At 45.4% G+C, this 12,335-nt stretch overlaps 1 protein-coding gene across 3 annotated transcripts in view; it reads right to left on the bottom strand.

Moving 5' to 3' along the window:
- Positions 1 to 305: 305 nt before the first annotated feature.
- Positions 306 to 12,335, bottom strand: part of SORT1 (sortilin 1) — an 89,157-nt gene continuing 77,127 nt past the window's right edge. For all 3 annotated transcript variants that reach the window (XM_063624483.1, XM_063624482.1, XM_063624484.1), the window contains exons 16-20: positions 8,549 to 8,665; positions 7,545 to 7,653; positions 5,383 to 5,489; positions 4,972 to 5,095; positions 306 to 4,767 (exon numbers count right to left, since the gene is read on the bottom strand). In XM_063624483.1, the coding sequence (XP_063480553.1) occupies positions 4,753 to 4,767; positions 4,972 to 5,095; positions 5,383 to 5,489; positions 7,545 to 7,653; positions 8,549 to 8,665 (472 nt within the window). In that variant the 3' untranslated portion in view covers positions 306 to 4,752. The remainder of the gene's footprint in view (positions 4,768 to 4,971; positions 5,096 to 5,382; positions 5,490 to 7,544; positions 7,654 to 8,548; positions 8,666 to 12,335) is intronic.

Genomic DNA, 12,335 nt, shown 5'->3' on the forward strand with positions numbered 1-12,335 from the left:
GTATGTGGGGTGGGTGCCCAGACTTTCTAGGAGGAAGAACAAGAAAGCTGGTTGTACACACACCCACGGGAGGAAGATCTGTATGAGCACTAAGAGCAAGAAAATGAATAACAAGAAAATTAGGTAATTTATGGCTCACATTTTTGTGAGTCATTTTTCTCATAGATGACCGAATACATTTCATGCTATAAATGTACAGTCCTGGCTCTTTAAATGGCTTGTTCTCTGGTTGCTGGAGTCTGATTCTGAAGCTAGAAAACTGGAAAAAGTATATCAACAAATTGTAGCTTAGTCGTTTCAGTAGGTCAGGTAACAAAGTCCAGTCTGTTTTATTTTTAACCCAAATATTCCAAATATACAGAAAATTACCAGTACAAAGTTAAACACATTCAGATTTATTTACACAATGCTAAAGAAATTTGAGTTTTATTTCCATTTTGTGGAATTTTATTATGGGGTCTGGCTTTAATGTGTAACTGACGTGGGTCACTGAAACTCGATTATCCCACCTCACATGCAATTTTCTGTCCCAAGGGAATAGAAAACTTCGGTTTTTAGGGCACATGCAGTAATGATCTTGATACTGCTTTACACTTTCGTAGGAAGGCAGCTGTCCCACAGCTTGGGGAAGGACCACATGCTCAGAAAGGGAACAAGAGAGAGGGTTGAACAACAGGCACATGGGGACCCTGAGCATTTCTGTGCACGAGGATAAGGAGAGTATGACCAAAACCCTCCTCCCTAGAGGTCCAAACACAGGAGGTGGGCCAAATCATCAGGGAACAGTCAGTCACCTGCTTGTGGCTGAGGGCATGCGGAGGATGAGAACTACATTAAAGATCTGGGGCATAGCAATAAATCATTACCATGTACACTATACAGTTTATATATGTATATATGTACACACACATATATATAAAGGTACAGATTAGTTTGTTATTCCTTATAAACAAGTACACTTAAGAATGTACTGGTGTGAAGAAATGCATACTGCAAGTTGTTTTGAATTAATGTTCTGACTCCTGTTGTTATAATGCAACCTAACCAATAAATCAACATGCTCCTGCTATTTCAATGATGCTTCATGAGGGCAAGGCCTGGGCTCTGCTAGGGCAGGATGGTGCTCCTAGAGCTGCCTGAGCTGGACAAACCCGTGGCAGATGGAACAGAAAGTCTGCCACCTGCTGACTCTGGCCCTCCCTGTCACTTCATCACACAGCAAATCTTAAAACTTTGGTTTTTTTCGAAGGACATTTAAGTCCATGTTCATTTTCCTGCTTCAGGAAAGATGGTAGCAAAGTTGAAAGCCAAATCCCTTCCCATTTTAGCAGTTCCAAGTATCCTGGATGAATATAGGGGCGAGCGGCTACACTGACAATGAGCAGGATGCACTCTAGGTCATTGTGGAGAGGCACGGAGCTCTTGAGAGCACTGCTTAAAGGAAAGAGGGAATTTCTACCTGGATGGTTGGCCTGGAAACTAAATAATGACTAATGCCAGGCCAGCCCTGTTACCCTGGGGTGGGTGTGGATGGCCCTGGGCTCCTCTCCGTATCCTGGTATCGTGACGAAGGCCATGAGAACTAGCTCTGGTTTACAGACTCGATGCAGGAGCTGGAGGCGGCCAGCACATTACCAGCCTGTCAAGGATGAAAGACCAGCTTGGGCATGGAGAGGCCCAGAGGCAAGCCTCAGAGCAAGAGAGAGGAGGTGGGAAGTCCATGCAGAGGCAGATGTAGATTCTAAGTTCCAATTACGGCTGATCCATGGACTCTCCTGAGCCCGCCCTCAGAACTGCCACAACTCTCCAAAGGCTTTTATTCTTCGAAATAGAGTTGCCATTGAATTAAGAGCCTACAGGAGAGACCGGCCTGGTCTGTGGTCTCACTAAAGCCCAATGCCCAATTAGGTCCAGAGAAGAAAGAAGAGTGAGTTCCCTACCTGGATTTAAGAACTCGGACCACTTTGGACTGGTATGTCCAATCTCTCTTATAATGCTAAATTCCACTGCTGAAGCCTCCAGAAATGATCTCTTCTGCTACATCAAGCCTGGGAGTTTACACAATGATACACTATGTTTTACCTTCAAAGATAATGGTCCTAACATAAGTAGGACAAATTAGAAATCTATTTTTTTAGAAGCTGTAACGGATTTGGGCTGTCTTACTCTCTGGCTGAGGGCATACATTTGTGAGTGAGCAGGTTGATAAAGAAAGCTAACTAGCCAATAATGAGAATGAGCCAGGCTGGCTGTCAGTCTTCAAATCAACGGAGCTAGCCAGCCCGGGGTGGAAACCAGGATGGGGAGGGAGACCCATCAGCGGAGAGTCCACTCCTGCACTCTTGAGCAGTGACCCTCAATGAGGGGAGGGGCAGTTTCTGCAAACATATTTAAAATTCCCATTACTTTTGTTTTCAGCCATGAAAGACAGGAAAATACAATTTTCTGTTCACCAAGGTGGCAAAAAGGTGCTAAATACTGCTTGGAAACAAATGCCACTGATCCCTGTCATAAAGAACAGTGAGTCATCTACAAGAAGGCAGCCCTGCTCAAAGTGGTCAGCACTTGCATGTGTAAAGATTTCCAAGAGTTCTGAAGACAGCCAGCCAGCACTGCTTATCACACACACGGGGACCCTGAACAACTGACTCCATCCCAAGAACACTGTGAGGTTCAAATGACATTATGTGAGTGAAGGTGCTCCGAAAATTTGCCAAGTTCCACAGAAATCCCAGATATCACTAAAAGCAAAGAGCCTTATCGTATACGGTTAGAGAATATTAAGTTGTCTACATCTTAAAACGAGTAAGAGGATTACCAAGTATTGATGCATCTACCCACAGTGAGTACATGCTGGGAGAAAGGTGAGTGGTGTAAGCAGTTCTTTTCTGGGTACCAAATTCACTTTGGGCAGGAGGGAGGGTGGGACAGAGGCTGACGTTTTCATTTGTGAGCTGGTGTATCTTTGGAATTATTTTTAATTTTAAAACCATGCAAAATGAATAAGCAAAAAGACTAGCGCACTCCAGCCCTAACCATAGTATCTTCACAAAAACTGCCTTAACTTTATTTTCTAACTGAAGCTCCCTGACTCATTTAATTCTACTGCAGTTTTAACGTCTCTAAAAGTCTCCATCCACTCTCTCCCCCACTTTCCACGCAGCTGTTAATCCATTCTGGGGAGGAAAGAACTTAGCCATCTGCTCACATTCTGACAAAAGTTAATTTGGCACTTAAAAAAAAAACACACACACACAAAACTGACTTCCTAGCCACAAAATAAACTAGTAGCAAATGGTATCTACCAAAGAATGTCCCAGTCATAATCATTGGGAGAAACTGTGACCTGCACAGTAGCTACATTAAGACCAAAAACTTTCCATACTATATTTCTATATAGCAAATATTCAAGTTGTATTAAAACTAATTATTGCAGCTTTCCATTACTATATGGCCACCCCAAAATCCACCCAACTACATTCTATAATTTATTTAATTTAGAGAAGTATCAAATGGAAAACTTCTTTTAATCCAAAATAAGAACTTAATGTATCACACAAAGCATCATCTAGACTGGAAGTGTGTTTTCAATTGGTTCCTCCAAAATTTTCATGTCAACAAATTACTTGGCAAAGCCAGAAAAAAGCGGTGAGGAGAGCCTGGTAATAAAATTCTAATTTTTTAAGTCTATAAATCTGAAAAACTCTCTAGTCCTGGTTCCATGTACAACAGCAACCTAAGATAGGCAGCCATTGTCATGCTTTAGCAACGAGCCACACGACAGTTAAGAAGGGAACATGGAAGACTGTGAGGTTCCGTCTTCGGAGGGCCACACTGTGTACCCGACAATCAACTCTAGGGAAGAGATCATTCAGCCTGGGCAGACTTCCAGCTAAGTTTGTACCCTGTCCTTGAGTAAGTCCACTGGCACACGCACAAAGCACAGCTTGAAAGATCTCAGAAGAAGCAAGAGTTTCTCTTTTAATAGGTGCTAAATCTAGTCAATTCTCTGCTGCTCCCTTCTTCCTGCCCCAAGTTAAAAATATTGCCCTGTAAGTTTTCCTGATGTACTGTGTGGGAAGCACATGGTTAAGTTAGTTGCCAAAAGGCAATTAACAAGGGTATTGCCTAATCAAACAAGGAAAAAGAAAAATCACTGTGGTCTGTGGTCTCTGGAAAAAAAAAAAGAGGAAGTGGGATCTGTGTGAGGAGCTGGTATGCAGTGTTCTTGGGAGTAGGACTGTCCCCAGATGGAGAAAAGCCGGCCAGGCTGTGCCAGCCTCTGCAGCCTGTTTTCATCTCTACAGCTGTTTCGTCTCGCCAGCAGAGCCCAGGGATGGTACCAAGTACACTGTGAGAGCTGATGCTGGAGTTGGCAGATGCCCTGGGGCAGGCGCCATGCAGAACACACAGAAGTGGGGTTAGTGAAAAGGTCCCTTCGAATTCCATTTCGTTTCCCTTAAAAAACAAAAACAAAAGCCCATACTTTGCAAAGAGACAGGACGAGAAATAAGAAGTTAAAGAATTTAAAATGTCCCCCTTTTTCTCGGAGCCAATTGTCAAAAGGTGCTCAGGGTTCCCCACCCCCACCCTGCATTTCTTTAGTGTAGGTCCTTTTGGCTTTGATGGAAGCAGCAGAAACAGAGCTGGGTCCCTCGCAATGGGAAATTTATTTCCCGAAGTTGGAGCCACAGGGAGTGTAAGAGGTACTGTGGTTCCACCATCCATGCTGGGTCCAGCTCCTTTGAAGAGCTATTCCAAGAGGTCCTGAAAAAGACATGCACCATATTACCGACAGACCACAACACTCCTATTTCAAAAGCAATCACCTAGTTTCTGGGCTTGCCAAATCTTATAGTCATTAAGTTGCCTTGGCCCTGGCATATCTTGATCATGAATAGAAGACAGACTTTATTTTCTTGTATTTTTTTTTGGAGGGGGGTACTACCATTCAAGAAGAAATAGCCTCACCTCATCTGAGTCATCATGATAACCACTTTTATTAGTGTGGGAGGCTGTGTCCAAAGCATCCACACCATCCACGCCATTGGCCTCCGCATGCTGCTGCAGCACAGAGTATCGATGCACCAGGAACCTGTGAACAGAAACCTCCTTAACACTCGGTGGTACACAGCAGGGGTGTGTTTCTTACAGGACTGTGGACTTTCTCAGTTTTATACACTCAGGAACGCATCACAGACACAGAAAGCACAGTCCATGGTTGACATACGAAAAATGTAAGACATGAGAAGATTTGGGCCTGATTTTTCAGGAACAGTACTGCAAGGACCTAGTTTTTGCCAAGAGTAGACTCAGCCATATGCCCTAGATCAGCCTTCTGGCTTGAACTCAGTACCTTGGATTGACTTCTGTGTTCCTTACCTTCCCCCGCAGACATATTTCTTCACAATGAGCACTCCTGCTACGACTGTGACCAGCATCAATCCCACGATGGCCAGGATAATTGGAACAGAATTTGACTTGGAATTCTTGAGAAATTAAAACATAAACACAAAAGTTTTAGGCATGCATATCCTAGGACTGAGGTCAAGGCAGCCACTCATTCTTCTCATCTCTTTGTGAATGATCTGCAGTCCTGATGCGCTTAATGATGGCTCTTTTCCAACCCCCCAAGATTAACCATCTCAGTGTTACCAGGAGAATATTATAGCTGGCAGAGAGTCATCTTAGCTCCAACTGCCTTGAACCTTCAAATTCCGTGGCTTAAATGTCAAAGTTACACTGGAAGCCTGGGCAACTGCCTAGATCAAGTATGACTGCTCCACACTACCACTGTTCACAAGTCTTGGGGCTTAAGGGTGGAGTACGAAAGGGAGACTACTATAACAGTGGGCCGAATGACTCTAGAACAGGGCCATTATCTGGGAAGAACCTGTGTCAGAAGAACCAGACAGGCCATTATATGACACCAAGATTTATTTGTTTACTTAATTTTTTATATATTGTTACAAATAAGCCTTATCATATCATTGTTTGCATGTGACCTACCTGCTTCTGGGTGGGAAATAGGGAGTGTGTGTTTTCAATGTATCCCAGAGGAGGCGGAGCTGGATTCTAGGACAAGCTGTGTCCCTGTGGGTGGGAGTCCTGTGCAATCACACACACGAACACTCTGAGGAGAGTCACCAGGAGCCCAGGACAAGAGTGCACAGAAGGAGGAACTCGCCCCCTTACCAATACACACACCCACACACTCCTCTCCCATCATCTCCTTAATCCCACCCCTTGTCAGTCCCTCATCCCTTAGAACAGCAGAGAGGAGGGACTGCAGGTGATCCAGCTTGACCTCTCCTATTACGAATTGGGAAACGGGACTGCTGTTTAGCATCTGAAGTCATGCTGCTGGTCTAGTGTCATTATCAAGAGGTTTCCTCTTTATACATCTCCAATTCCACAGGTAGTTCAGTGCTACATATTTGGATGCAGCCTCATAACCTTTTTTTTTTTTTTTTTTTTAAATTGAGACAGGATCTCACTCTGTCACCCAGGCTGGAGTGCAGTGATACGATCATGGCTCACTGCAGCCTTGACCTCCCAGGCTCAGGCGAGGAAGGGGAGGCAGTCCCTCCTGAGCAGCTGGGACTACAGGCACACACCACCACATCCGGCTAATTTTTGTATTTTTTTTGTAAAGATGGAGTTTCTCCATGTTGCCCAGGCTGGTCTCCAACTCATAGCCTCAACTGATCTGCCCACCTCAGCCTCCCAAAGTGCTGGGACTATACAGGAGTAAGCCACCATGCCCAACAGGTAACTTGCTTCATTTAAATGAAAACCAGCCCATTACCATAGCTCAATTTTTCACTTTGGACATCCTTAACATGACTTGGTCAAAGTCCACCCTACCTATTGCCCAGTGCTCTTCTCTTCCACACATGCACAACTCCAGGTTATGGCCCTTCACAGACAACCTTTTTTTTTTTGGTACGGAGTCTTGCTCTGTTGCCCAGGTTGGAGTGTAGCAGCACGATCTTGGCACCCAGGTTCACACGATTCTCCTGCCTCAGCCTCCCGAGTAACTGGGACTACAGGTGTACACCACCACACCCAGCTAATTTTTGTAATTTTAATTTTTGTATTTTTAGTAGAGACAGGGTTTCACCATGTTGGACAGCCTGGTCTTGAACTCTTGACCTCAGTGATCCGCCCGCCTTGGACTTCCAAAGTGCTGGGATTACAGGTGTGAGCCACTGTACCCAGCCCACAGACAACCTTTTTGAGCTTTCCTAAATGACTCTCAGCCTCAGAAATTTCCATAACTGTATGATTTTAAGAATTTTACAGCTTTACAGAATATCATCCCCCAACCCTCAATAAGAAAAGAGCTTTCGGTAGGGTGAGCTTATCACTGGGTTACATGACCCATCCTTCATGCTAACAGTTTCCTGTGTAAAGGGAAGCCTGACAGAAGTAGTTTGACCACTTTGTATCAGCAACAAAACTCTTGATGCTTTAACTTTGATTTTTCTTGGCAGAACACAAAATCCCATTTGTACCTGAAAACTAGACCTATTTTAACATACCTGTTTTTCCGGACTCAAAAAGTTGCTTGTGCATTTCTTTTTCAAGTCTTTTACTTCTCGAACTGGATTTACCCCACCCTGGCATTTGTCCCCTGGAATTTTCCGGTACCTACCAGGCAGAGAAGATTTGGTAACAGAAGATAAGGATGTATTCCTGGGTACCTGCCTATTTCTTGGAAACAAGATTTGAAAAGCTGCCGAAAAGCTTCCCATCCTTACGTCATCTTTCAGGCCTGGGGGGAATGTCCACAGGGATGTTTTGGGGGATATTTTGTGTAGTTTCAGGCCTTAAGCAAACTAAGCATCTCTGTCCCCTGCTGTCAGAAACATGCCTGTTCTTTCTACCTAAGAGACTGTGCCAAAGAAATGTGACCCCAAAAAAGCTCATTAACAAGTGGTACAAAATGGGAGAGGGGAAGTTATGAGGGGAGCGAGGTAATGAGGCCCCTCTAGAGCAGCACTGTCCAATATGGTGGCTAAATTAAAATTGATTAAAATGAAAATTTCAGTTCCTCAGTTACACTAGTGTCCACAGCTACGTGTGGCTAGTGACTATCATATTGGGCACAGCAAATTACAGAACACTTCCATCACCAAAGAAAGTCCTATCAGACAGAGCTCTCCCTGGCTGTGCCTAAACTGTGCCAGACGAGTGATGGACATTCATTGTGGATGGGACGCTTCTGTCATTCTGCCTGTGGGTCCCTCGCCTCTCCTCCCTTCCTGGGGGTGGTGGGCGGGAGGCAGGGGTGCAGGATCTGGCCGAGCTTGTTCTCCTGCCCTCTGCCTCGTGGTGTTGGTGGGGTTGAGTCCTCTGACACCAAGCACCCATGGCTCACCTCCTGTAGTTGACCCTTGAAGGAGGCCTTCACATCCTGCCCCTCCCCAACCCCACCAAAAATAGTGCTCTAAAGTAGGGCTTGGATCTCAGGTGGAGAGAAGCAGCTTTCACTCTGAACAAGAACACCTCATCCATCATGACAAGGGAGAAAAGGCCACCTCACCCGTTTGTTGTTAGGTGCTCTTCTCTTCCGTACAGACAAAACTCCAGGTCGTGGCCCTTCAGTTCTGGCTGTTCCACACACTTGGAGTCATTTTCTGGACGGTAGTAGCCAAAATCACTGCAAGAGTCAGCAAATAAAGTACCTTTCAAAGCAGCTGGAAGACTGTAAGTGACTAATAATGAAGGGTTATGTGGGGTAGTGGATGGTTAACATTCCAGTCTTGGGTTGTTAGAAAGTAGCTCAGGAAGTCCTGTGACACCTCTGAAGGAGGTCGATTTAGGAAAACAGACATGGAGAGGGCTTTTTTTTTTTTTTTTTTTGAGACGGAGTCCCGCTCTCTCGCCTAGGCTGGAGTGCAGTGGCATGTTCTTGGCTCACTGCAACCTCCGCCTCTGGGTTCAAGCGACTCTCCTGCCTCAGCCTTCTGAGTAGCTGGGATTACAGGTGTGTGCCACCATGCCTGGCTAATTTTTTATTTTTAGTAGAGATAGGGTTTCACCATGTTGGTCAGGCTGGTCTTGAACTCCTGACCTTGTGATATGCCCACCTCGGCCTCCCAAAGTGCTGGGATTACAGGCGTGAGCCACCGTGCCCCGCCAGAGAGGGCCTTATTAAGGAAAAGAAGCTTATGGGTCAGGCCTGGTGGGGGTAGGACTAGCTAGGGCCCTGAGGCTGTGCACTGCAGGCAGCTATGGCACAGGGAGGTGACTGATGCAGCCTGCAGGGGGGTGGAGACTCACACAGAAACCTCAGCATCAGCAGCAGCTCTCAACTCAGGGATACTTGGCAATTCTTTTTTTTTCTTCCCCCTCCCTTTTTTTTGAGACAGGGTCTCGCTCTGTTGCCCAGGCTGGAGTACAGTGGCATGAACACTGTAGCTTCAACCACCTGGGCTCAAGTGATCTTTCCACTTCAGCCTCCCAAGGAGCTGGAACCACATGCATGCACCACCATGCTCGTCTAATTCTTTGTAAAGATGAGGTCTTGACACATTGCTCAGGCTTGTTTTGAATTACTGGGCTCAAGTGATCTGTCCCCCTCGGCCTCCCAAAGTGCTGGCATTACAGGCGTGAACCACGGTGCCTCGCTAATTTTTGTATTTTCTGTAGACAGGGTTTTGCCATATTGCCCAGCCTGATCTCAAACTCCTGAGCTCAAGAGATCTACCTGCCTCAGCCTCCCAAAGTATTGGGATTACAGGCATGAGTCATTGCGCCCAGCCAGCAATTCTTTTCTTTACCTCCAAATGTCATTATGTTGCCCTTGTGGTACACGGCAAATTTTTCTGTCTTCCCCACTTCTGTTCCTCTTAGCTTCTTAGATAGTCTTTGCCTTCCATGTAAACACCTTTTTCTGTCCTCCATTCCACCCCATCTCTTCATAGTGCCACCCACTGCTCTCCTTTTCCTGTTTACCCCAAAGAAACAATGTCTGCTGACAATCTCCAGGGCTGACTCTATGAGCATCCTTGGTTCCCCTCCTCCGACCTGCCCTGGGGTCTTGCTTCCCTGAGTATGAGGGGAACAATCAATCCCCCCCACTTAGCTGGCAGCATCTCCTTAGCCTGCATGGCTTGACCTTAGAAATTACTTCCTTAACCCACCTCTCCCTTACTACCCACATTTCTCAAAAGAATATTTTTTTACTTGTCTTATTTTACTCATTTATTTTTTCTTCCATGCATTTTGGCTTCAACCCCTTCTGCAACTTTGAAAATAAGTGTCTGGGCCGGGCATGGTGGCTCATGCCTATAATCCTAGCACTTGGGAGGCCGAGGCAGGTGGATTACCTGAAGTCAAGAGTTCAATACCAGCCTGGCCAACATGGTGAAACCCCGTCTCTACCAGAAATGCAAAAAATTAGCCGGGTGCAGTGGTGTGTGCCTATAATCCCAGCTACTCAGGAGGCTGAGGCAGAAGAATCGCTTGAACCCGGGAGGTGGAGGTTGCAGTGAGCCGAGATTGCACTACTGTACTCCAGCCTGGGCGACAGCAGGAGACTCCGTTTCAAAAAAAAAGGAAAAGAAAAGAAAAGAAAATGAGTGTCTGCAGTGCCCCCAAGGCTCAATAATCCTCAAATTCAGTGGAGCCCTCTCGGGTCTCATTCCCCCAGACCATCCATTCTGCAGCATCTGACATACTGTTGTGCCCCTGCCCACCTTGGCATTGGTAAAGCTGTACTCATCTGTTTCTCTGCCCTCTGCTGCCCCTGCCACTGCTTGCTCTTCTTTCTTCCTAACCCATAAATGTAGTCTTTTGCTGGGGGCAGGGGGCAGGTATAATGCATTCTCTTACTTTTTCTCTATCTGCTCTCCCTTAGTGATCACAACTCTTTTTGGTTGCAACTAAAACTTCCTCTTTGCTCCTCTACCTCTCTTGAGTTCTAATCCTACATTTCAATCCTATATGTCAAATCCTATATTTCAAATACATGCTGGATATCCCACCTAAATATGCTGACAAAACCTCAAAGAAATAAGACGTTCAAAATACATCATGTTTTCTCCTTTGTGCCAGGCTCTCCTTATCATTTCCGTATTTGTCCATGACATTACCTTCCTTCCCACTATCTCAGTGGAAAATTTAGCCTGAGGATCCCCCTTCTGGGCCCTACTTACTTCTTTATCATGATTACTATGACTTCCCCAATGGCCTATCTTCCAGGACACCCTTCCTTGATCATGCTGTTGGTGTCTCTGCTTGCAGCAGTCCACTGGCATTGATGACCTGCTTCTTCCCAGATGCTCACGGTCAAATCCTACCATTTGTCAATGCTCAGCTCTCATACCACCACCTCAACAAGGCCTTCTTTGACCCACTTCCTTTCAGCTCTACATGAAATACTCTCTTCCTTTTCTAAATCCCCATGGCACCTGGCACCTTCTGTTTTGCAACAAATTTTCCATTATCACTTTTCATTACTTGCGCACAGCTGGTATTCAATGAGTATTTGGGGAATATATGGATGCTGCTTGTATTTCAAGGTTTTTCTGGTAAGTATTTAGGAGAGAGGGTATGGAGAACAAAAGATGCTGAAGATATCACCCTTCAAATAACAGGAGGAAATTTGGGTAAGAGTTTTAGGTATTCAATCAGAAATTTCTGGATTTTTGTGAGTACTCTTCTCACTCATAAAGGACCCACTTCCCAAACATGTGGGCTCTGGAGTTGGGATGCCAGTTTCACATCCCAGCTCTGCCACTTCCCACGGGCACATCAGTCATGTCCTCTCTGTTGTGAGGTTAAATGTAAATTGCTTAGGACAGTGCCTAGTATAGAGTTAGTGCTCAATAAATGTTAGCTGCTATCATGATTACTATATTATTATAGAATAGAATATGCTTCCAAGGAATTTGGGGCTTAATGATGGAAGCAAACCTATAAATAGTAATTAAAACATAGTAAGTGCTGTAATAGGGGAACTCTGGGGGTCTAGATGAGGGAAAGCCCATCCAGTGGTGATATCTGAGCTAAGTATGAAAGGCTAAGTGGGAAGTCGCCAGACTTGGGGGTGAAGCAGGGACTGTGAAAAGACTTTTCAGGCAGAGGAAGCATCATGTGCAGTGGCATGGAGGTCTGAAGAACCATGGCATTGCTGGAGAAGAGCAGAAGCACAGGTGAAGAGCTTGGCATATTTGGAGTTGAGGATAGGAGAGAACCCTTTAGAGTGTTACAGGTTTATCGATGACCTCCAGCCCTACTGGAACACCAAAAGTGATCCTTACTGAAACAGAGAAGGGAGGACCCTTAATCATGCCACACACAGGTGTGAGCCATGCAGGAGGAAC

The sequence above is a fragment of the Symphalangus syndactylus genome, chromosome 12 (genome assembly GCF_028878055.3).
Source record: "Symphalangus syndactylus isolate Jambi chromosome 12, NHGRI_mSymSyn1-v2.1_pri, whole genome shotgun sequence".
NCBI lineage: Eukaryota > Metazoa > Chordata > Mammalia > Primates > Hylobatidae > Symphalangus > Symphalangus syndactylus.